Source organism: Meleagris gallopavo, chromosome 13 (genome assembly GCF_000146605.3).
Source record: "Meleagris gallopavo isolate NT-WF06-2002-E0010 breed Aviagen turkey brand Nicholas breeding stock chromosome 13, Turkey_5.1, whole genome shotgun sequence".
Lineage (NCBI taxonomy): Eukaryota > Metazoa > Chordata > Aves > Galliformes > Phasianidae > Meleagris > Meleagris gallopavo.
Window position 1 is genome coordinate 11,926,505 of NC_015023.2, and position 20,323 is coordinate 11,946,827.

General features: G+C 47.6%; 1 protein-coding gene across 1 annotated transcript in view; it reads right to left on the bottom strand.

Annotated features, from left to right (window-relative positions):
• The window catches only part of GNAO1 (G protein subunit alpha o1), a 118,938-nt gene that overhangs the window by 66,655 nt on the left and 31,960 nt on the right, over positions 1–20,323 (bottom strand). The window contains exon 2 of the mRNA XM_019619803.2: positions 6,218–6,359. Within this exon, the coding sequence (XP_019475348.2) occupies positions 6,218–6,359 (142 nt within the window). The remainder of the gene's footprint in view (positions 1–6,217; positions 6,360–20,323) is intronic.

A 20,323-nucleotide genomic window follows, 5' to 3' on the forward strand; every position in this document is an offset into this window, starting at 1 on the left:
CTCTCTCCTTCCCTCCCAGCCCTGTGCTGCTGGGAAGCCGCAGGCTGCTCCAGAGCAGAACCCACACTGTCCCTTGCTGCAGTCCTGAGTAAACACCCAATGGCAGAGCCAAAGGAGTGATGCTTTCTCAAGACATTTGTTTGATGCTTTTTCCCTAGTTACACACCAGAGATCTGTTAAAGGCCAGGGATGCCCTGTATAAATGTTTTTGTTTTACATCTGGAGACATTCAAATAATAGGAACATCATGGAAGGCATTCGGAAAACAAATATTTCAAATGGTACTCTAAAAGCGGTGAGTAAGCAGTGTGACTCAGCAGCGCTTTCCAATGCTTCCCCAAAGAGATGGAAATAAATCCACTTAATAACTGACATATATTGGAAATGTGCTGAGTCGTTTGTCGCTATCTGCAGCCCTGCTGGGAGAAATGACTTGCAGACGTACCTGCGCAGAGCACCCGCACCACATGCAGCTGAATTCAGGTTTCAGAAAGACTTGGGGGGGGACTTTCTGGGAGCAGTTCAGTGAGTGCTTTGCCACCCGCAGAGCTGGGAACAAGCAAGCATCTTCAGAGCTTCTGCTGCACTGTGTGTTTAACCTCAGCCCATGGAGCCCCTGGGCAGGTGGCGGGGCCGTGCTCACCCCCTGGAGCTCTGCTCCTGCTGTGCTTCTCTGACAGAGCTCTCTCAATGACTCAGTTTTGTGCTGTCCCGTCAGGGCCTTTGCAGGAGCTCCCACAGAAGTCACCTTCCAGCAGCACCATGTGGCACAGAAGCAGCACCACACTGTAATTAACGCAGCACTGGTGTCGCAGCCATGGCCTCTCGCACCCTCCTGCTTCCCTGTCCCATTGGTAGCACTAGCTGCAACTGCATTTGAATAACAAATTGCACAACAGCAGCCCTTCTTCCAAAGGAAGAGGTAGTGTGTTGTTGTTTTTTTCTCCTTTTCAAACTAAAAATACTCCCTGCATCATCCAAAAAGCAGAATCAAATGCAGAGGCCTCTTGGTGAAAAGAAAGAGCCTGCAAGCCAGGAACAGGACAGACAAACCTCCCTGCAGCACAGGTTCTACATTTTCACAGTGCACAGTGCTGGAGATGTGGGGATCACAGAAACACAGAATTGTTAAGACTGGAAAATGCCTCTAAGATCACCTAACCCAATCCCACCCCACCTCACCACGTCCCTCAGTGCCACATCTCCACAGCTGTTGAACACCTTCAGGGATGGTGAATCCCCCAGCTTCCTTGGCAGCTGTACCACTGCGTCACTCATCTGGAGAAGAAATATTTCCTAATATCCAACCTGAACCTCCCCTGGTGCGACTTGAGGCATTATCTCTTGTCCTACCACATCCATTGGACAGTTGGTGTTCTTTGTCACCCTGAAACCCAGCCTAAAATAGCAACTGAAAGCAGAAAGACGAGAAAGAAACCCAGCACTGAAGATGAGTGAGCACCTGAAGATAGTGCTGGCCACCAGAAAACATCAAACAAGGAGCCCAGAGTATCTGAGTGTATCCTAGTGGCAATATCCATAACTTGCAAACCTATTTGGGTATTTCCTATTTTCACTCCCCACTTTTCCCTATTTTCCCACATTTTAACTCCTCTGAGACTGGGTGGCCCTGCAGGAGAGGTCCCCCAGCCTCTCTGAATGCGCAGACAGGAGTGGAACAGCATTCTATATCTGAACCTGATCTGATCAGAGATCCTTGTCCTGACATCTGTGCCCACTGCTTTGTCCCTCCAATATTTCACTGTGTCTCTCTGGGACAACTCAGGCACCATCCTCTTAAAAACCCTCCTTATGTGGTGAAAGATGTGAGTAGATTCAATATAAATTTTGACACTGGAGCTAAATGACTGTGGTCTTCCTATCATCATTACCCTGAGACATCACTTACCCTCTTTTTCTTCAAAAGAAAATTAAAAGACTGAAGTTAATTAATGGCATCTACTCTAGTCTCTGGTATCACTGTGTGGGCTGTAAGGCTGATCTCAGAACTGGCAGAAGTGTCAGCAACGTTCTGTGCCTGACTGGTGCCAAGCATTCACCAACAAGGCAGATGCGAATGGCATTTTGAGGTGTGATTGCACCAGTCCTCCTCATCTGGCTCACTTTGGATGCTGAAGGGTATCCAAATACTTCTTTTTTTTCCTCAAGAAATGCGTTATTTAGGCCCTGCTTTCTGAGTGTACAGCGTTTGGCAGAAGGGCTGACCATCCATCACCCCCTGCTGCTGCCGCTCACTACCACTGTATGAGCCCACAGCTTCACAGAGACTCCAAAAAGCAGCTCGAGTGCTCACTTCTGAGTGAGGGTGAACACTGCAATGCCAACACAACAGCTCTCATCCCAAAGTAGGACCAGTGTGTGAAACATCAGCACAGAGTGCTTGGCAAGGTGGCACGGCCCCAGCTCAGCACCCACCCTCCCCTGCATCCTTTCAGCTCTATTGCAAAAGGGCTTTTTTACAGGAATTTCAACCAAAAACGCATTCGCTAGGCCACCCTGGGGAGTAAAGGGGGAAGGAAGTTCTGGATCTTAGAGCTCAGATGGTGCTTGATAGGGTTCTGCTGGAGAAAAGGCAGGTTGGATCCACCTCTGGGTATGGAGGATTCGGTGCAGTCAGTCACTCATTCCACCGTTGTTTCATTTTCTAGGCTGTTTCTATCTGAGTCTTCATCCCTCCTCTTTCCACTGAGTGGGTATCAGCCCCCTCCTTCACAAACCCAGGACCTCCTCCTGCTTACCAGCACCATTACATGTCTGTAGCAGACTGGGATCCTGACTATCAGTTACAGCTACTACTGCTGCCCTATAAATAGTCAAAACACAGGCGAAGCCAGCTCTCAGATCACATTTTAACCTTAAATGAATTGCCAGTTTTCTGTTGTAATTATCCAGGTTGGAAAGGAGTACAGACCTACAAACTTATTCTGAGTAAACTCTGCAGAAGGCTTGGCAGCTCCAGCTCTACAGCCTTTTTTAAATGGAAGGCTCTTCCAAGCCAAATTCTGTCTGCGGGAGCAACCCGTGATAGCCTTGATAGAAGGTTATTTTGTCTCCGGTCTAAATGCTACCTATATTAGTAGTATGACTATGGGAAAACAGCCCCTGCTTCTGGGATTGCTCTTGCTATGCAAAGATCGTCTTTCTTTGCTGTTATTTTACTGGGATCACTGACCAGGGCAAGATTTTGTGTTTTCAGGGGCTCAAGGGACTGCAAGGTGACAAAGGAGGAAAATACGTTCATGGGACATGGAAGATGGAGCTTTCAGGAAACAGAGCCTCCAGAACTTGTGTGGGGCTCCCTGAGTTCTTTGTGTCCTCTCTTTCCCCCCACCCTTACTTTCCAGCAGCACATGGGCCACTCCAGGCAACAGCACGCCTTTCTGAGCAAGCCAACATCTCCCCAGCAACAGGGCAGGCTGTGGAAATAGCACAGGATTTCCTTTTTGCTTGGCTTTTCCCACCTCTTGAGAAATGTCCTGCTTTTGTGCGTCTTCTCTGCCCAAAAATGTGAATGATGGTAACCGCAGTGCGCCTCAGGGAGGGGCAAGAAAGCTGGCTCTGCTCTTAATGGGAGAGATGGCTGGTCTTTGCATCTGGAGAGAAAGGCTGAAAAAGGAGCAGGTCTTATGAAAGAGGGTCTCTCCCACACACTGCTTCGTCCCTATGGGGAGGCAGCAGCAGCTGCGTAGCATCCTCAGTCCTTCTGGTGAGGGAGGGAAGAGGAGGGCAGCCCCAAAAGTCACCTGAAAGAGAGCATCTTCTTGCGAGCAAGGACCAGCCTAACGGTGAGATCCTACACAGCTCTGTACCCAACCTGCAGGCAGGTCCTTATCAGCAGAGAGGGTCAGCAAGACTTTTTTGTGGTTAGTTTTGTCTTTTCAGCTCCTGTTTCCTATTTTGGTCACTGTGTGGCTGACTGAAGCAAGGAGGTTTAGCCCAGATCTTTCCCCAGCCTTGCACTCCCTCTAGACTAAATACCAGAGAGATAATTAAGGGCAGCAGAAAAAGGAGATGTGTAAGAGAGGGTTTGGTAACTTTTCCTCAATAGCAAAAGCACAGACCATCCAATTCACATCTATTACAGAGGGGAGAGTGAGGCTGTTCTTCATCTCGATCTGAGCGTGGTCTGGGTGACATTGTGAAGGAATAAGGGAGAGATGGATCTCCCATGAAGTCTGGGGGGCTTTGTAGGAGCCAGACAGTCCCCGGCCCCATGTCCTCTGCTGCCTTGCTCCGAGTCACCTGGGAGCAGCCCCAGCCCCTGCTCCCCTTGGCCAGGTCTGTTTTCCTGGGGGCTTAAGTGATGAGTAGGGAAAATCCCTCACAAAAAGATTTGCATCGGAAACCCTTGGCTGTGGAATGACTTTTAAAATAGAAAAGCTTTGCTTGAAAAGGGATGAACTGTGCAGCGTAATGCTCAACAAATCGCCTGTTTAATGGCCTCTACAGCAGCTGTGTATTAATAACAAAAGTGGGGTAGCAGAAGCCGTGCGCTTCTTTGTGAGATTAAAATAAATAGTATTTGCTGCTAATACCAGCAACTTTCTGTGGAGGTTGACTAAAAGAAAGGAGCAAGTGGAAGGCCAGGGCAGACAGGCTTGGCTTCTCTGCTCTCCTTTGTATTATGTCTACAAAGGGAGAAGATACTCCAAATCTTTTCCATAGGAACATGAATGGACGTGACATTCCATGCAGCCCAGTGCCCTTCCCCTCATTCTGGCAGTTCTGATAACAGCTCTCCCCATCTATGCCCCCTGTTTTGCAAGCTCGGGCAGTGCTGAATTTCCCCCCTAGAATTAGGATTTCAGGCATTAAACAGAGAAAAAAGAATTTACAGTTTAAAGCTGTCTGCCACAGACTGTTTATCAGACATGGGGAATGATTTGTTTCTGTTTTCCTGGACATAGGTTTTTATTGAGGCAAGATACATTGCCTTGCTGAGAGCTGAGTCACTGAGTAATCAACAGATTAATGTAGTCAGTTTGAAAGCCATCAGCATTAGTTCTCGGCAAGCTCACAAGAACTCCATTATTGTATCATTGATGCGTTTGGGATGAAAGAGTCTTCAGGATTTAGGGTTCCTGTGGGAAAGATCCGTCAATGCAAAGAAATCAAAACACCCCTTTGCGACTGGGAGACATAAGGTACCTCTTTATACAGCAACACCACAGCAGGATTTTGGCATCCTTTCCAGCAAATGCTTTTATTATCAACTCTTAGATAAGGAGTTTGGGGTATGTAATATGTCTGTCATTTGATAACTACCTAAAAATAGCCATGATAAACTCAGTGGCATACAGGACTTCACCCTTAACGGGTCTTGAAACTGAAATGGTTATATTTCCAGTGAAACCAAGTAGTGTTGCTTTCTGCAAAAAGAGTGATCTTGACTTCTCTCGTGCCTTGTGTTTCTCCATTTTGGGTTTGCTTTGATCTAGAAATGCAGGAAGGAAAGGCAAAGGATAGCACAGGCAGCTGGTAAAGGAGATTGTTTAAAAATAGGGAGCTAGTTAAAAAAAACAGAGGAGCAACAGGGAAAGGTCTGGCTAGCTTAGGTGCACAGCCTCACAAGGCTGCCGGACATCAAACTGTTGTTCTGATGGACTTATACTAATACTGCTACCTAAGATCCTGCCTGTAAAAGCCTCAGTGAAATAACAGATCCTCCCGTTTGCAAGCAAGATCGCTGTTTGGGCATGCTTGGATGGCAGGTATGTGAGTAAAAGTCAGTCAAGTCCCTGCTAAATGCAGTTTGTTCTAAAAGCCTTCTTACTTTAGCAGCTGGTGGAAGGGATTTGAAGAGCAGCAAGACTTCTCCCTGAGACATTCCCACACATACCCCGTGCACAGACAGCAGACAGAATACATCTTCTCTCTCTTTCTTCAGATCTATCAGTACCTCTCACTTCACTGCCCTCAGATGAATAGAATTCTTTTTCACGTGGCCTAGCCAGTGCTAGGGCATGAAAGATTCTAGTTGTCACTTCCTACCTTAGCTCTTACGTCATGTGTAACTGCATCTATGCACTTATTTCTTAAAAAACTCCATGCAATGGGCATGTAACAGTGATGTAAATATTTCCCCTCCCTTCTTTTCCCCCCCAAGACATTCAGATTGTGCAGACACATTTTGTTTGTGCTGTGGAGTGTCCCAGTTCTCAACTCTTTCTACCAAGAAGTGGAGATTTTAACTCACCCTTCGTTCCTTGTCACCATATTCGATGCCCAAGGTATCCATGGCACGTACAATAGCTGCCAGCGACTGTATAGTGTTGCTGTAGACCACTGGCTTGTACTGCTTCACATCTTCTCCAGAGAAGCCATCCTCATGGATGATCCTGAAGAGAAAGCAGAGGACAAAAACCTATTGAAAATGTCATTCAGTGGGGGAGACATTGAAAACAGAACTGCGCTCGTCTGAAGAGCACATCTGCCAGCTTGATTCACTTAATTTAGTCATCATTTCTTTTCAAACTCTTCTGGCTGCTCACCACTAATGCATCTGAGCCCAGTGCCTGGAATTAACATCCCTTCTGCTCTCTGTCAAGGTCTCGTGTAGGGCTGGTGCAGGCTGTCCCTGCACCCAGCAGTACCGTAAGTGCTGGACATCACCTCCTGTTTGCACAGGGAGGCTTCCAGGTCCTACTTTTTCTTTTCTGACAAGGCCTATGGAAGTACATTCCCTGCTTACAACGACCAACAGATCAGGTCTTAACAACTAGGAAAAAAAAAGACAAAAAACTCTATTTTTTGTCTAGTCCTTTTGATAGTAACTCCTGGGTGCCTTCCAAAAGGAGCGAGTCAAAATCCCCCTCTGTGCATGGGGCCACAGACATGGATAAATGTAGCACCTGACATATTTCCAAGCCTTCATGCCTCCTTCCTTCCCAGGCAGTGCTGGGAGCTCCGCAGCCTGGAGGCATGTTATGTATCCCTCAGGAAGCACTGCAGGAATGAAACCCACGTCCTGCAGCTCCGCGCGTTGGATGCTCTGCCAGTCTGTCAGCGCTGTCAGAACTACCTGATGGGGTGAGTCCTTGCAGCCTGGCTGGTCCTGCTGCCAGAATCACTTCCCCGGTGCAAAATGCGCTAAGCAGCTGCCTGGGTTCAGGCAAGCATGAATAGGAAATGAGATCATGAGACCTGTGCCGTTATAGCCTGGGTCCTATCTGTAGACACACAGCTGGCCTGCCGGACACAGGAAACACATCCCTGCATTTTGTAGCATGACATTGCCACGGGCAGGGTAGAAGACTGACCCCTCATCTCTAAAACTCAAGGACTAAGCCAGGGCGTGCCCAGAGAACAGCTCGAGTTCACAGAGCTAATTGTGCTTGACAGCAATTCTTCCCAGTGAAGACATAAGTTATGATCCTGTCTCTTAGATATTAGCAGATAGGATGATCTGCTTAGCCAAAATGAAGTTTTTCCTTTCTCATTTGCAGATCTCACTGGACAACGTACAGTCCTTCAGTAATGGATATGTTCACTAATAGAACCCAGCATCCTGTCTATAATGTGACTCTTCCTTCTATTTTTTCTAGATCACATACACAAACCAAGGTTTTGACCAGAGCTGGCATCTCCCCCAGGGAGATGAAGAGCAAGCAAGGATCATATGCGAGAGTGCAATAGATACAGTGCTGGAATGGCATGAAGAGCAGAGCTGGATGCCAGCCTCATGTTATTAACAGATGACTTCATGAAGAACAAGGCTGATACAAGCATAGCGATAGCTACTTCCTGTGATGTGAACCTCACCGAAAGGCTTTCTAACACCAGTGACCAACCCCCTGCTTTCCCACCATGGCACTGAGCCTAACAAACTGAGGGCCCTCAGCGTTCCTTGCTCTCCATGCTCTCCAGACCTTTCCCCATCTCACTGCCCTCCTTTGGACGCTCTCTAACAGCTTCTGGGGAATGTCTGCTTTGCCAAAAGTTGCAGTCAAGCCTGAAGAGTTATGACTGGCACAAAGCACAGGGTCTGCACCAGCCCCACCTGAGTCCAGTAGAGCACCGGCTCCTCCGTGAGCTCTGCAGAGCAGGGACCCTGTGGGTATTCAGAAAAAGCACCACCAGAAATAATTCACTCCTTGTGTTTGGCTGTTTTGGGGTGGGATTCTGGGTAGGAGGGCTGAATGTTGGCTCTGGGCAACTCAGAGAAGGCTTCGTGCCGTGAAGTTGCTGCCCAATGCTCTCACATCTAAACAGTCTGTATTTCTAAGTGCTCCATGTTTCCCAATTCCCTGCCACATCACAGGGCTCCCTGCTCTCAGGAGGCAGAACCAAGCGGTGCAGAGCGGCTCTGGTATCCCTCAGTGAACATCCTGCTGACGGGGCAACGCGTTGACATCATTCAAAGCACAGGCATAAAAGCATTGCTTTGAAACGGGGCATAAAAGAACACGGAGGAAAAAAACCCGATTGTTCCTCTGTGAAATTTCTCTGGGAAGGCAGCCACTACAGCTAAAAGCAGTGCAGCCGATGCCAGTATTGAAGTTCTGCCGTAGGACGTACCTACGGATTAATCAATCATGCAGTGAGCACATTACCTAAGATTGGAGCGAGCGAATCCCCACTGACTAGTGCTGTTCCAAAGACTACTAGGACACTGTGAACTGGTTTATTGTCCTATATGCTCTTAGCAAATGTTTTTCTTCCTGCTTCCTCGGTGAGTTGATCGCTGTGCTCCTCTGGCAGCTTTACCAATGGTTCTTTGGGAACGTTCTCACTGCCATCGACTTTGGGATTTACCTTTCTGCAGAACTGTGCCTTATTGCCTATGGGACCACCCTGGGGAGGTACACTGTTAGGGAGAGGCTTAATCCACACTGGAACAGGTTGCCCAAGGAGGCTGTGGATGCCCCATCCCTGCAGGCATTCAAGGCCAGGCTGGATGTGGCTCTGGGCAGCCTGGGCTGCTGGTTGGTGACCTGCACACAGCAGGGGGTTGGAACTAGATGGTCATTGTGGTTCTTTTCAAACCAGGCCATTTTATGGTTCTATGATTCTATGATTCTATAATTCTATGAATCCAGCTTGTGTGCTTCAGCACGCAAGCAGCAATGGGTTTTGGATACTGTGACCACTAAAAATGCAAAGGAACCAACAGAAAAGAGCAGGGCATTACGACTGCCAAGTTGTTAAAGGTTCAGGCAGGGTGGGCCAGTCCTTAAGCAACTTGCAAATTAGCAGGAACTGAGGATTTTCAGCACTAAAAATGTGAATTCTCTGCTTTCTAAATGGCTGGTATTTTTTCTGTGTTGAAATACAAAGGAAGCTGCTGTAGACAGGCTCCTTTCTGCCACATGAGAGCCTGTTCTTCCCAGGGCAGAGGAAGAAAAAGGATTTAAGAGGATCCCGGGGTTGCTGTGGGGGGGGAGAAAATGATGTAATTCTTGAAAGCGATTCTAAGCAATTAAAAAGCCATTTCATTCACCAAGTGATTAATGAAACAGCATGCACTGAATGGAATGGTGAGAGACAACTGAATCAACCTGTCTAATGTACCTATCAATGCCTACTTCCTATCCATCAGCCACTGACACAAAGTCCATATGTTTGCACATTATATTGTCATACTCATTTTAGGATGCCATTAACAGATAGGTATTTGCTGGGGAGAAGGGCTCCACTGCAGAGCAGATCTTCTGCCACCCCCCAGCAAGTCATTAATCCTGAAGAAGCGCCCAGTGCCTCAGTGATTATTGCTTAATTGCAAAATAAATGAAATACTTGGAAACAGGGGTTGCATTTTGCATAGAGAATCGCCTTGGCTTCCATTCAACAAAGCATTCACGCGCCTTCAGCCTCTCACCAAAAAATGGACGTATTAAATAAGCAAAGCCCTAGATCACTTTGCTGCATGTCCCTGCTGACATGTGGAGCTCCAGCAGCTGGGAAAGGGCAGCTCGGGATGGAGCACACAGTCCCTCCAGCATAGCAGGGCTGCATCTCGAGCTGAGGAATGATCCAAGCCAGAATTCAGTTCACCCAGTTCAGTCCTGGGGGAACGCTCGTCCATCTGGAGCACCTTCCTTCGAAGAAAGGTTGAAGGAACTGGTATTGCTTGGCTTTGAAAAAAGAAGGCTCCAGGGAGACCTCATTGTGGCCTTCCAGTACTTGGAGGGAGTGCATAAACAGGAGGGAGAAGGGCTGTTTGTGAGGGTGGGTGGCGATAGGACAAGGGGGAATGGTTTGAAACTGAGACAGGGGAGGTTCGGGTTGGATATTAGGAGGAAGTTTTTCCCCAGAGGGTGGTGAGGCAGTGGAACAGGTTGCCCAAGGAGGTTGTGGATGCCCCATCCCTGCAGGCATTCAAGGCCAGGCTGGATGTGGCTCTGGGCAGCCTGGGCTGCTGGTTGGTGGCCCTGTACACAGCAGGGGGTTGGAACTGATGATCATTGTGGTCCTTTTCAACCCAGGCCATTCTATGATTCTGTGATTCTATGAACTATTCCTGTCCTACTTCCTACCAAAATAGGAAATGAGATCAGCTTAACGTGCCTCATTTTTGAATAATCCATGTGGGATGTCAATCATCTCCCCTTTTATTTCCTAGGTGCTTACAAACTGATTGTAGTTCAGTTCCCTTGGAAGCTTCTAGAAGTTGACCAATCTTTAAATTCTTTTACTCCTCTTTTCTTCCTCTATATTTAATGAAGACAGGCACCATGATTACATCTTTTTCCTGTCTCACAGTACCTGTCCTCCAGGGGCTCTCAAGGAGAAGTGGTTCTGTACCCAACGTTGTGCCAGGTATGGAGCATGGAGCTCCTTAAAGCTGGTTTGTGTGCAGGCTGTTTCTCCTCTCACAGCCCTGCCTCATCTCCTGGACTTTGTAACTGCTCCAAAACCTCAAGCAAAAGCTGCTGAAATGCTTCCTGCTGACTTCCTGCTTGTGTGGCTTCAAACTGCCTGCATCACTGTGAAAGACATACATGGAGCCTTCCAATTACCTAGCAGAGAAAATAAATCCCATACTGTTTCTGTTCTGCCTAAGATGATTTACTTTCCATCAGCAGGATGTTTCCAGCTGAAGGAAGTTTCCCCATATCAGTGCACATCCCTAAAACTACAGTGACTTACTTGAATAAAACTGGGCAAGAAATCACCAGGAGATTATTACAGTAGAAGTCTACTGTGAGCAAACACCTTGCAAATGAACGGTCCAGTTCCTATAAATTCAATTCTTGCTCTTCACCTTCATCTGAACAAATTAAGGCAGTTAAAGGTCACCGCACAGCTTTCGGACAGCAATGAGCTTCACCTGCAAGGCTGCAGGTAGCTGGAAGGAGGCTGCAGGGTTCACTGGCATGCCCTGCCTTTGTGTTTCATATCAGGTTCTGGTGAGGGTGGGCAGAGGTTGAATGAAAGGAAAAAAGAAACAAACTGTAAGCCTTGTTTGCAAATGGGGAAAAATAAGAATGCAAACATCTTACTTTAATATACAGGGAAGGGAAAGGGTTGATCAAATTCTGATGGAAATTTTTCTGCCGGACATAATCAGCTATTTCTTAAATTGATTTTTATCTTAACATGAGGTTAAAGAAGTTTGTTTACAGGAGAGTTATGAAGCTAAATTCCAGTGATTTTGTTCTCACTCATTTAATAGCCTGAAATGCGATTAAAAACTCCTGGATTATGTTAAACTAAATGAATGCAGATGCCCATGACCTTCTGTGTGAAAGGCTGCAGCAGCACAGCTCAGACGCCCATGGCAAGGCACAGATCTCTCACAGCTCTTCCACTCTGGCTGTGCTTGAATGACACACTGTGCCTCCCATTCCTGCAAGAAGAGCTCTGAGATGGAGGTTAAGATGACTGTTTGCCTCCATGCCTGCTTTTGAAAAGTAAAACAAACTCCTTCGTCAGGGCCATCTGAAGTTGCAAGCAGTGCTCATTTGAGAAAGCTTAACTTTTTCAACCCAGATTCTTAATGCCTACCAAAGAAACATGAATGGAGCTCTGATAAAATCCCAGCTGGGGATGATCTTTCTGGAGGAAATACCTTCTGGTCACTCAAAACTAAACTCTTACCCCTGAGGTATTTCTTGCATGCAAAGATGTTACTGTAACTAACCAGCTGGTTCATGTTAAAAAATAAGCAAATCCATCAGGAGACTGAAACATGCTGCCAGACTGCAGCCCTGGATACATTTAAGCCTATCCCTGTTCAGATGAACTGCGAAAATTGCATGAACCGGGGCAGAAGCCTTCTTGCTCTTCTAAGGCAAAATATGTGTCTAATAAGGATGCGTGTAAGGAATTGATGCCTTCACAAGGTCTGGTTCAGGTCAGGCATGTGCTTCTGTACCTCCACTGCTGGCCAAAAAGCCACAAGTGACGTTACGTGGAACTCTCACATGCCTGCTCAGAGTGAACGTCGCTGCCGCTGTAGTTCTGCCTTGGATGAACTGACACCGAGCTAGGACTGCATTCTAGGCATGGAGGGACCTGATATGGCATCTACCCCAAACCTCTGTACCCAGTCTGTGTATAAAGCGTATACAGAACACTCTCCATTTCCTTTTTAAAACAGATAAGAACCAGAAAGATGCACGCCAAAGAAAACTGCCAACGTGGTGCTGTGTCCCTGCAGTCCTGTGGCTTGTCTGAATCAGCTCTGAGTTTTACTGTTATTCCTTTCTTAAGGCTTCATTTTGGCTCTGGACAGCCTTAAGGGGTGATACAAACTCGAGCTGCATGCTGTTGAGACAAAAGATGGTTTCCTGGGCTGTGTTCTCAGTTCCCTGCCCTGTGTCTATTGAGGTGTTTCTTGCACTGTGCTCTGGGATCTACCAACACCCCTCCCCTTGCTTGACCTGCGAGATTTGTTGTACTTCTATTTCCTATACCCTGCTTTCCAGTGTGAGCATGTAAAATAAGTTTAAGAGTGTAAAGACTAATACATCCTGAAAGTAATGAATTGCTGTTGATAAATGAAAGACACCACTGCAGCTATTTCAGCAGAAGGCAGAGCAGAGCAGCTGGCACCAGGTAGGAGCATGGCACCATTTGGCACCTAACAAAACACAGTCAGAAAAACAGGTCCACGGTGGCATACCCTGGAGAACAAGTATACCCCACGCTATGCCTAACTCCCTTAAGTGCTGTGCTCAGCATTGGGCCCCTCACTGCAAGGACATAAAGGCCCTACAGCATGTCCAGAGAATAAGTCCATCATGCTTGCTAACACAGAACAAACACGAGATCCTCCTTTCTGCCTGAAATCAGTTTCTTATGCTCCCAAAAGCAATAAAATAAAATAAAACTGAACCTTGCCCAAACAGGAAGGAGAAGCAGCAAGGAGGGCTGCAGGCTGGCTACCCCCACCCCCCATCACTCACAGCACCAGAGCGGGGCAGGCTGGGGCTTTATGTAATGCCAGGGCACTGACACAACTTGCTTCTACTGCAATTTGGAATTGTGTAACTTTGATAACCTGCCCTCTCCTGGGGCCTTCAGTATTAAGATCAAATACTGACTACCCTACGTGCACCTAATTAACTTTAATATGCATCCTGCTCTGCTCAGCGAGAACAGCAAAGAAACTCAGTCAAAAACCATCAGACCAGGATTTCTTTCGATTAAGGAAAGACAGCTGGACAGCACATACTCCTGCAGCAGTGCCTGCATCAGACGAGATTGCATTTTTCTGTGCAAAAAGCCTTGGGGCCAAAGGGGTTTCAAATAGCACCAGAGGAGGCTGACAGCTGCGCTCCTCTCCTTTGTGCATTCCCAAGTAATAATGCAGCAGAAGAAAAGGGGTGCCTGCTCCCAGTGCCTTGCTTTCTGATCCCATGCAATGGCCTATGCTGTCAATTTACTTTGTCCATGCTGCCTGGGAGCAATGAGATCCTCTGGGGAAAAAATCCACTGGGCTGGTGATGACCCACATGCGAGAATTCTCATTAATTCCTCGGTAACGTTACATAAGGTCATTTTGTTGAATTAAAATTATTGGGATTAATCCTCTTAAATGTTCTCTTAGATGCAAGAGGGCTCCGACCGCAGCTGGATCATCCCACAGCTGGTTCTAGAAAGTCAAAACAGTGTTTTAAAGCCCCGTAATGGTTTTGTTAAATTCATCCCCTGAGCAAGGACACAAAGCAGCTTTTTATGGCTTTTTTAGATCACTTACAACTTCTGTAAGCTGTCATTAACTATCATCAGAGCCTGAAAAATGAGGCAAATGGGTTCAATGTCAGTTTTACTGCCCAAACCTACATAATATTTCTGCTTTCCCATCTGCCTCATCTGAAGTGTTTTGATAGCTGGAAGGTGACTTTGCCTTTCAAAACCTTCTCAGATTTTGGGTTCCATAACCAAACATTCTGTGGACAATAGACAAAACAGGGGATGTCCGCAGCCTCTTTATCTGCTGATGTATTTCAGCCTCAATTAAGCAACGCCGCCAAATCCCACAGCAAAAAACAAAGCTTTGGTGGGATGTACGAAGTTCCCTCATGCGGCACACACGGCTTTCCAAAGCCCCCCAAAATCCATTGGGATTCCAAGCTGCTGTGTGCAGGACTGAGCTCTGCAGGGCTGAGTATCTGGGTGTGTGTAGTAGCTGCTCAGGCACTCAGCAGGAGTCATGTGCTGCCACGAAAACACTAAGCTAACATAAAAATATGCTTTAAAGCAGCTTTGCCTTTTTGGGATATCAAATCTTGCAGCAACTGTCTTTTTTTGAAGCAATAACTGATGGGTTTGATCAGCTCTGCTAGCAGATGCAGTGCTTCTGGTGTTTTAACTCTGAGCAGAGAAGGAATTGATACTGACAAAAGTGATTCTGCTGTGCCTTACCCCCGTTCATCCTCGCTGAATACAGCCCAGGGGCTTCATCTCCAAATGCCTGCCCCCCAGCATGCTGCCAGGCTGCCCTTACCCCTCACTAATCTCAGCTCAGAGATCTTCCAGCCCTGGTGCTCCCGGCTCTGCACCACGCTGCTTTTCCATTCGAGGATGCACTCAAGCACTGCACCTCGCACATCACAGTCTGAGGGAGAGTAGCTGATTGATGGCAAAAAGTCCCTGAACACTATAATGGATCCTACTGGAAAATGTTGCAATGAAAATGGAGAGCTGTGCTATAGAAATGACAAAAGTCCTGGGCAAGGAACAGCAATTCGGCCTCTGGTGCTGTTGCTGCTGCTGCAGGCAGCACAAAGCCACATCTCATCTGTGTAGCTGTGGTTGTTCTTGCAATGAGGGTGCATACTTCTGCTGTCTGTACTTAGTGGAGCCTCTTGGAAGTCTCTGCTTACATCCGAAGCACAGCTCAGATGGAGTAGCAGTGCCTCTGAGACACAGAGGGTCCCAGTCTGCCTTATGCCCCTGCTCTGAGCCCTGCACCACGCTGCTCACAGCCACTCTGTGTGCTGAGATTGCCCCAGCTGAAAGCTTTGAGCTGAATGTGGCACATACGGCACTTTAGGATTCCACCCACACTGCTAATGAGGTTTCACAGCAGGAAGGAGGTATGTTGCACTTGTGATTAATTACACGCATTTGGATATATTGAAATTGTAACTTTCTATGCTTGTACTCAGAGAACAGGTTATCCAAATGGAAGACAAATGCACAGCTTCTCCCTGACACCTGTCGCAAGCATTCAGGTAAATAATGATAACCTTTTAGGACTTCTCACATGTGGCTGATGCTTAGGAAACACCAGAGGTGGCGAGACCTGGACAAGAACACAGAGAGAGACTTGTCCCAGGCAATGGAAGGCTCTGCCTCTGCTGCATGTCTCCCAGCTGCCCTGCCCTGAAAAGCAAGAGGAGCAATTTTTCCCAGTGTTTCCCCAACGCTTTGAGGCTATTTCCATGAGCTATGGTTTGGAAAAGCATTGGAAGACCTTGGGCATCCTTGGTGCCTCACAGCACATCCTGGAACCCAGCGCTGTGCTCTCAGCACTCCAGGTGACCAAGGACTGGTTACCGGCATGCAGCAGGGCAGCTCCCCTGACCCGTCTCCTGACTATGTGTTCCTCAAGCTCCACGCTGGCTCACGACAGGGCAGCTCCTGCCAGTGAAGGAGAGAGATCAATAACTGAGTGTCTGGGGTACCCTAGGGCCAGACATTGCTGCATCTGAAAACCTGATGCAGAGCTTGCCTGGCACTTAAGCTCTCCCTGCCAGCCCCGTGTTCTGTTAATGGCGGTCCCAGGAGCTCTGCGCTACCAAAAAATAACCCCAGGACTGCTGGGAAGCGAGCCCCTCCAGACAGCCATCAGAGAGCCCGCTTGGCACCTCTTCCTCCAGCTTGTTTCACTGCTTGGTGGCTGCCAGAGCCAGACAGAAGCAGCAAACACCACAGCACAGACAGCTGTCACCAGGTGTCCGTTCCAGGCGAGCCGCCTCCAGCTCTCTAGATGGACACAGCTATAGCATAGGGCAGCTCTGCATTTGAATTGATATGTAAATGTGTTTTCCCATTTTGTTGGGAGGTGACCACAGTGACAAACATCGCAAAAATGAGCATGTTCTTCCTATTACTTTCATCAGTCTTTGTCATCTACCATGTCCTTATCTTCAATTGAGAAATTCCGTATTGAACTCATTTATAAATGCCTCTAAGTCTTCCCTGAGAGTATCTGAGAACAAGATGCGTCACGATTCAAAGCGACTGTCTGAACCACATTATAAAGCATTCAGCTAGATCTGGTAGATCTGCCTTGTAATAAATTCACTCCACATCTGATAGTCAGAGTTTAAGCACATTTCTGGTGTAAAATATTCCTGCCTTCTGGAGAGCTTTGATTGGATTCACAGAGGCTGATGTTTAATTAGCTTACACTACTCTGACTCTCTCTTCCCACCCACATAGTTGGTGCACTGCTGGCATCTGGATGATGCAACTTTTTGATGGGGTAAGCTTTAATTTTTCCAGAAAGCATCTAGGAAAGTTTGGAGACCTCAGAGCATTTGAGGTTTCAAGCAGCACAAACCTTCCCCATCCCCTTGGTTGGCAGCCAGCGCGAGGGACTGGCCACAGTGCTTGTGATGAGTCATTGGGTTTGGATGGGGATGAGCCCTTCATTCACTGCCCGTCCTGCCTGGGGAAGCGAATCTGCAGGGAGGGCAAAGAGGTCCCCGCTCACTGCCTTGTGCCCAGGCATGCTGCAGAGCCCCCACTGCACTGCCATCAATCAGGGAAGCACAATTACAGATTCTTTTCAGCTCATGGCTCGATATGAGCTGTGATTCGGCTACGTCTGCCTGCATCTCAAAGGTTCTGCTCCATCCCTCAGCTGCTCCTCCAGGAATGGGTGCAGCCTGTAGGCTGTGTGGCCGAGGGGTCTGGAGAGGTGACTGCCTCTTGGGGAATGGCAGGGGAGGAAAGAAAACAAATGTAAAGATTATCTGGACTTTGAAAGCACCAATAAAGGAGCTCTGATTCAGCATTTAACAGCACTGTCGGTGTCTCCTCTCTGAACAGTGATGACTGTAAATTGCTAATATCTGTATAATAGATTTACAACTTACAAGATACGGGGAAATGTGTGACAGAAAAGACCTGATCTATAAGCAGAGGCAGTAGTGCTGAGTAACCTAAGGCAAACAAGTGGCTCATTAGACAATCAATCGATAAAGTTAAATGGAATAACTCAGACTAAATGCTGCCCAGCCGCCCTAGCAGGATGCGTGCAGGGCCAGGAGGGCTGAATCCCAGCTGGAACCTGGAGCTGTCACAGCCCCCTCTGCTCTAAGAACGAGTTGGAGGGCTGGAAATTACCTGTATCCCCAAGGCTCTGTTTCCAGTTAATGCCTAACCAAAACACTGAGAAAGGGGAAGGGAATAGGAAGGAGATGGATGAAGTGAGGAGGAATGTTCTGCAAGGATGAGGTGTGGCTCAGGTGCAGCTGCTCTCATTGCCTGCTGGCCTGGCCTCCTGGGGACTAAGGCAAGGTGACACGTGCTGAAACCACTCCAGAGAGATCTCACTGGACCGAACCTCAGCCTGAAGGAGTTCTTGAAGGTGTGAGATGTGAACCATGGGGGTCTCAGCCCCACACCCCTCCGCCGGAGTCCTGTGGGATCTCAGAGCAGAGGAGCCATCCCATGTGTCCTCCACAGCTCCAGGGCAGCCAGCAGTGCTGCTTGTGGGCAGCTCGTGTGCTGCCACCACGGAGCAGCCCAGCTCCAGACCTGGAGGTGGTGACTGCTTTATTTGGCTGATGGCAGTGAGATTCCTGGGGCTGTTCTTCAGAGACACCTCTCAGGGCTCCCAAAGCACCCACAATATCAGGGCATCGTGCAAGATCGTTCTATTCTCAAGTCTTTTGCTCCAAAGCTCCCAGGCTGTGAGGCTTTCACCTCTTTTCCAGGAGCACTAACCCAGGGTAACATAATTCATCATTAGAAATATTTCCTGCTGTCCAGTCAAAATTTATCTATCGACAAACTCAAACACAGCTTCCTTAACGACATTCAAGCTGTTATTTTTAGTACTAGCATTGTCAGCAGAAATAATAGTCCCGATGCTTTTTTTCTTTCCTCTGTAAAATGAGGCTTCTGAAATTATAGATGTGAGTGCCAAAAATGCTATGACCAATTTGCACCGCTATGAAATCGGGGAGCAAATCAACACACTGCTACTCGATCGTGCAGTTATGCTACTGTGTACACTAAGCAGGCACATATTCACTGGTAGGGCTCTTCGTGACCGCAGCTGATGTTACTTGCTAGAAACTATCCCCGGCAAGGAAGCACTTTGCATTTTTACCCAAAAAGAACATAAATCTAAAAGAACTCCTCCCCCCTCCCTTGGCTTTTATGCACGGTTCTTTTAACACAGCAAGACAGTAAGGAGACATTTCACTCTTTAGGTTTCTGTGATGGAGCAATGGGCTTATGCCATAATTCCTGGACTTCTCATGCCACCGCCCGTCCTACAGCAGCCAGGTGAGGACCGCTGCCTTAGCACACAGAGTGCACAGCTACAGATCCACTGCAGCACAGATGCAGAGCAACAAAAGCTCTGTGATCGCCAGTCATCCAAACAAATAAGATAAATACCATTTGCCAGTCCAGGAAGATTACGTGTAGTTTTTGTTTCCCCTGTTTCAATTTCCCGTGCTAAGCACTGGCTCACCCACTCACAGTCACTAATGCTCAAGGCTCAGAGTTGCACTCCCTCATGTTGATTTCCATGTGTACTTTAGGGTTTCTTTACATACCCAAATCCTCATTACCACTCTAAACCCCAGTAAATTACGGGAACAGTGCGCTGATAAAAGACCTCTGAATTCAAAGCAATAGTGAGCCTATTATCACTGAAAGCTTTGGTTTGGGCTGCAGAAGCATGCAAGAGCTCAATGGAAGAAGTAAACAGAAACAGTTGTTGGAAGAGTTGGGATGTAAAGATTTATCACTCTAGTGCATCCAGGCAGGGCTCCTGAGCTGCCTGCACAGCCCCACCTCAGAGAGCCTTCCACCACAGAAACGTCACTTCATAGAATGACAGAAGTGCTCAGGCTGGAAGGGACATCAAAACCATCCAGTTCCAACCCCTGCCATGGGCTGGTTGCCAACCGCCAGATCAGGGACGAGGATCCCATCCAGGCTGGTCCTGGGCACCTCCAGGGATGGGGCACCCAGAACTTCTCTGGGCAGCAGTGCCAGGGCCCTACTGCTATCCGAGTAAAGAATTTCCTCCTAATATCTAACCTACATCTCCCCTCTTTTTGTTTAAAGCCCAATCATGCAACCCGGATCCCTCCTGTACCCTCACCCACAGTTTCATATTACATATATATATATATGTATTTCTGGCTTATTTGTCTTTCAATTGCCCCTTTCACTATTTTACTCACTATCTTATTCTTGCAGTGTGAACATCAGTGTCTTCATGGCTTATTCCTTGTTATTCCTCACTAGCCTGTTCCTTTTGCCTGCTGTCTTGGGCAGTCTGAATCCTTCCATCTTGTTCATACAGGAATTCACTGCTTCATAAGACTCTGCAAATCTGCTGAGGCAAAAGGAATCACAGCGCATAGAAAGCAAACGTGTCTGGGCCAAAACAAGCCTAAATGTGTGAAGAGAATGAACCAATGTGGGTCCAGAAGGAGCAATGGTGGAACAGCCTGGTAACTAGAATATAGATAAGTGAAATTCTGTGATGACCTTGGGGAATAGTGATAGGACAAGGGGGAATGGTTTTAAACTGAGACAGGAGAGGTTCAGGTTAGATATTAGGAGGAAGCTTTTCACCCAGAGGGTGGTGAGGCAGTGGAACAGGTTGCTAAGGAGGCTGTGGATGCCCCATCCCTGCAGGCATTCAAGGCCAGGC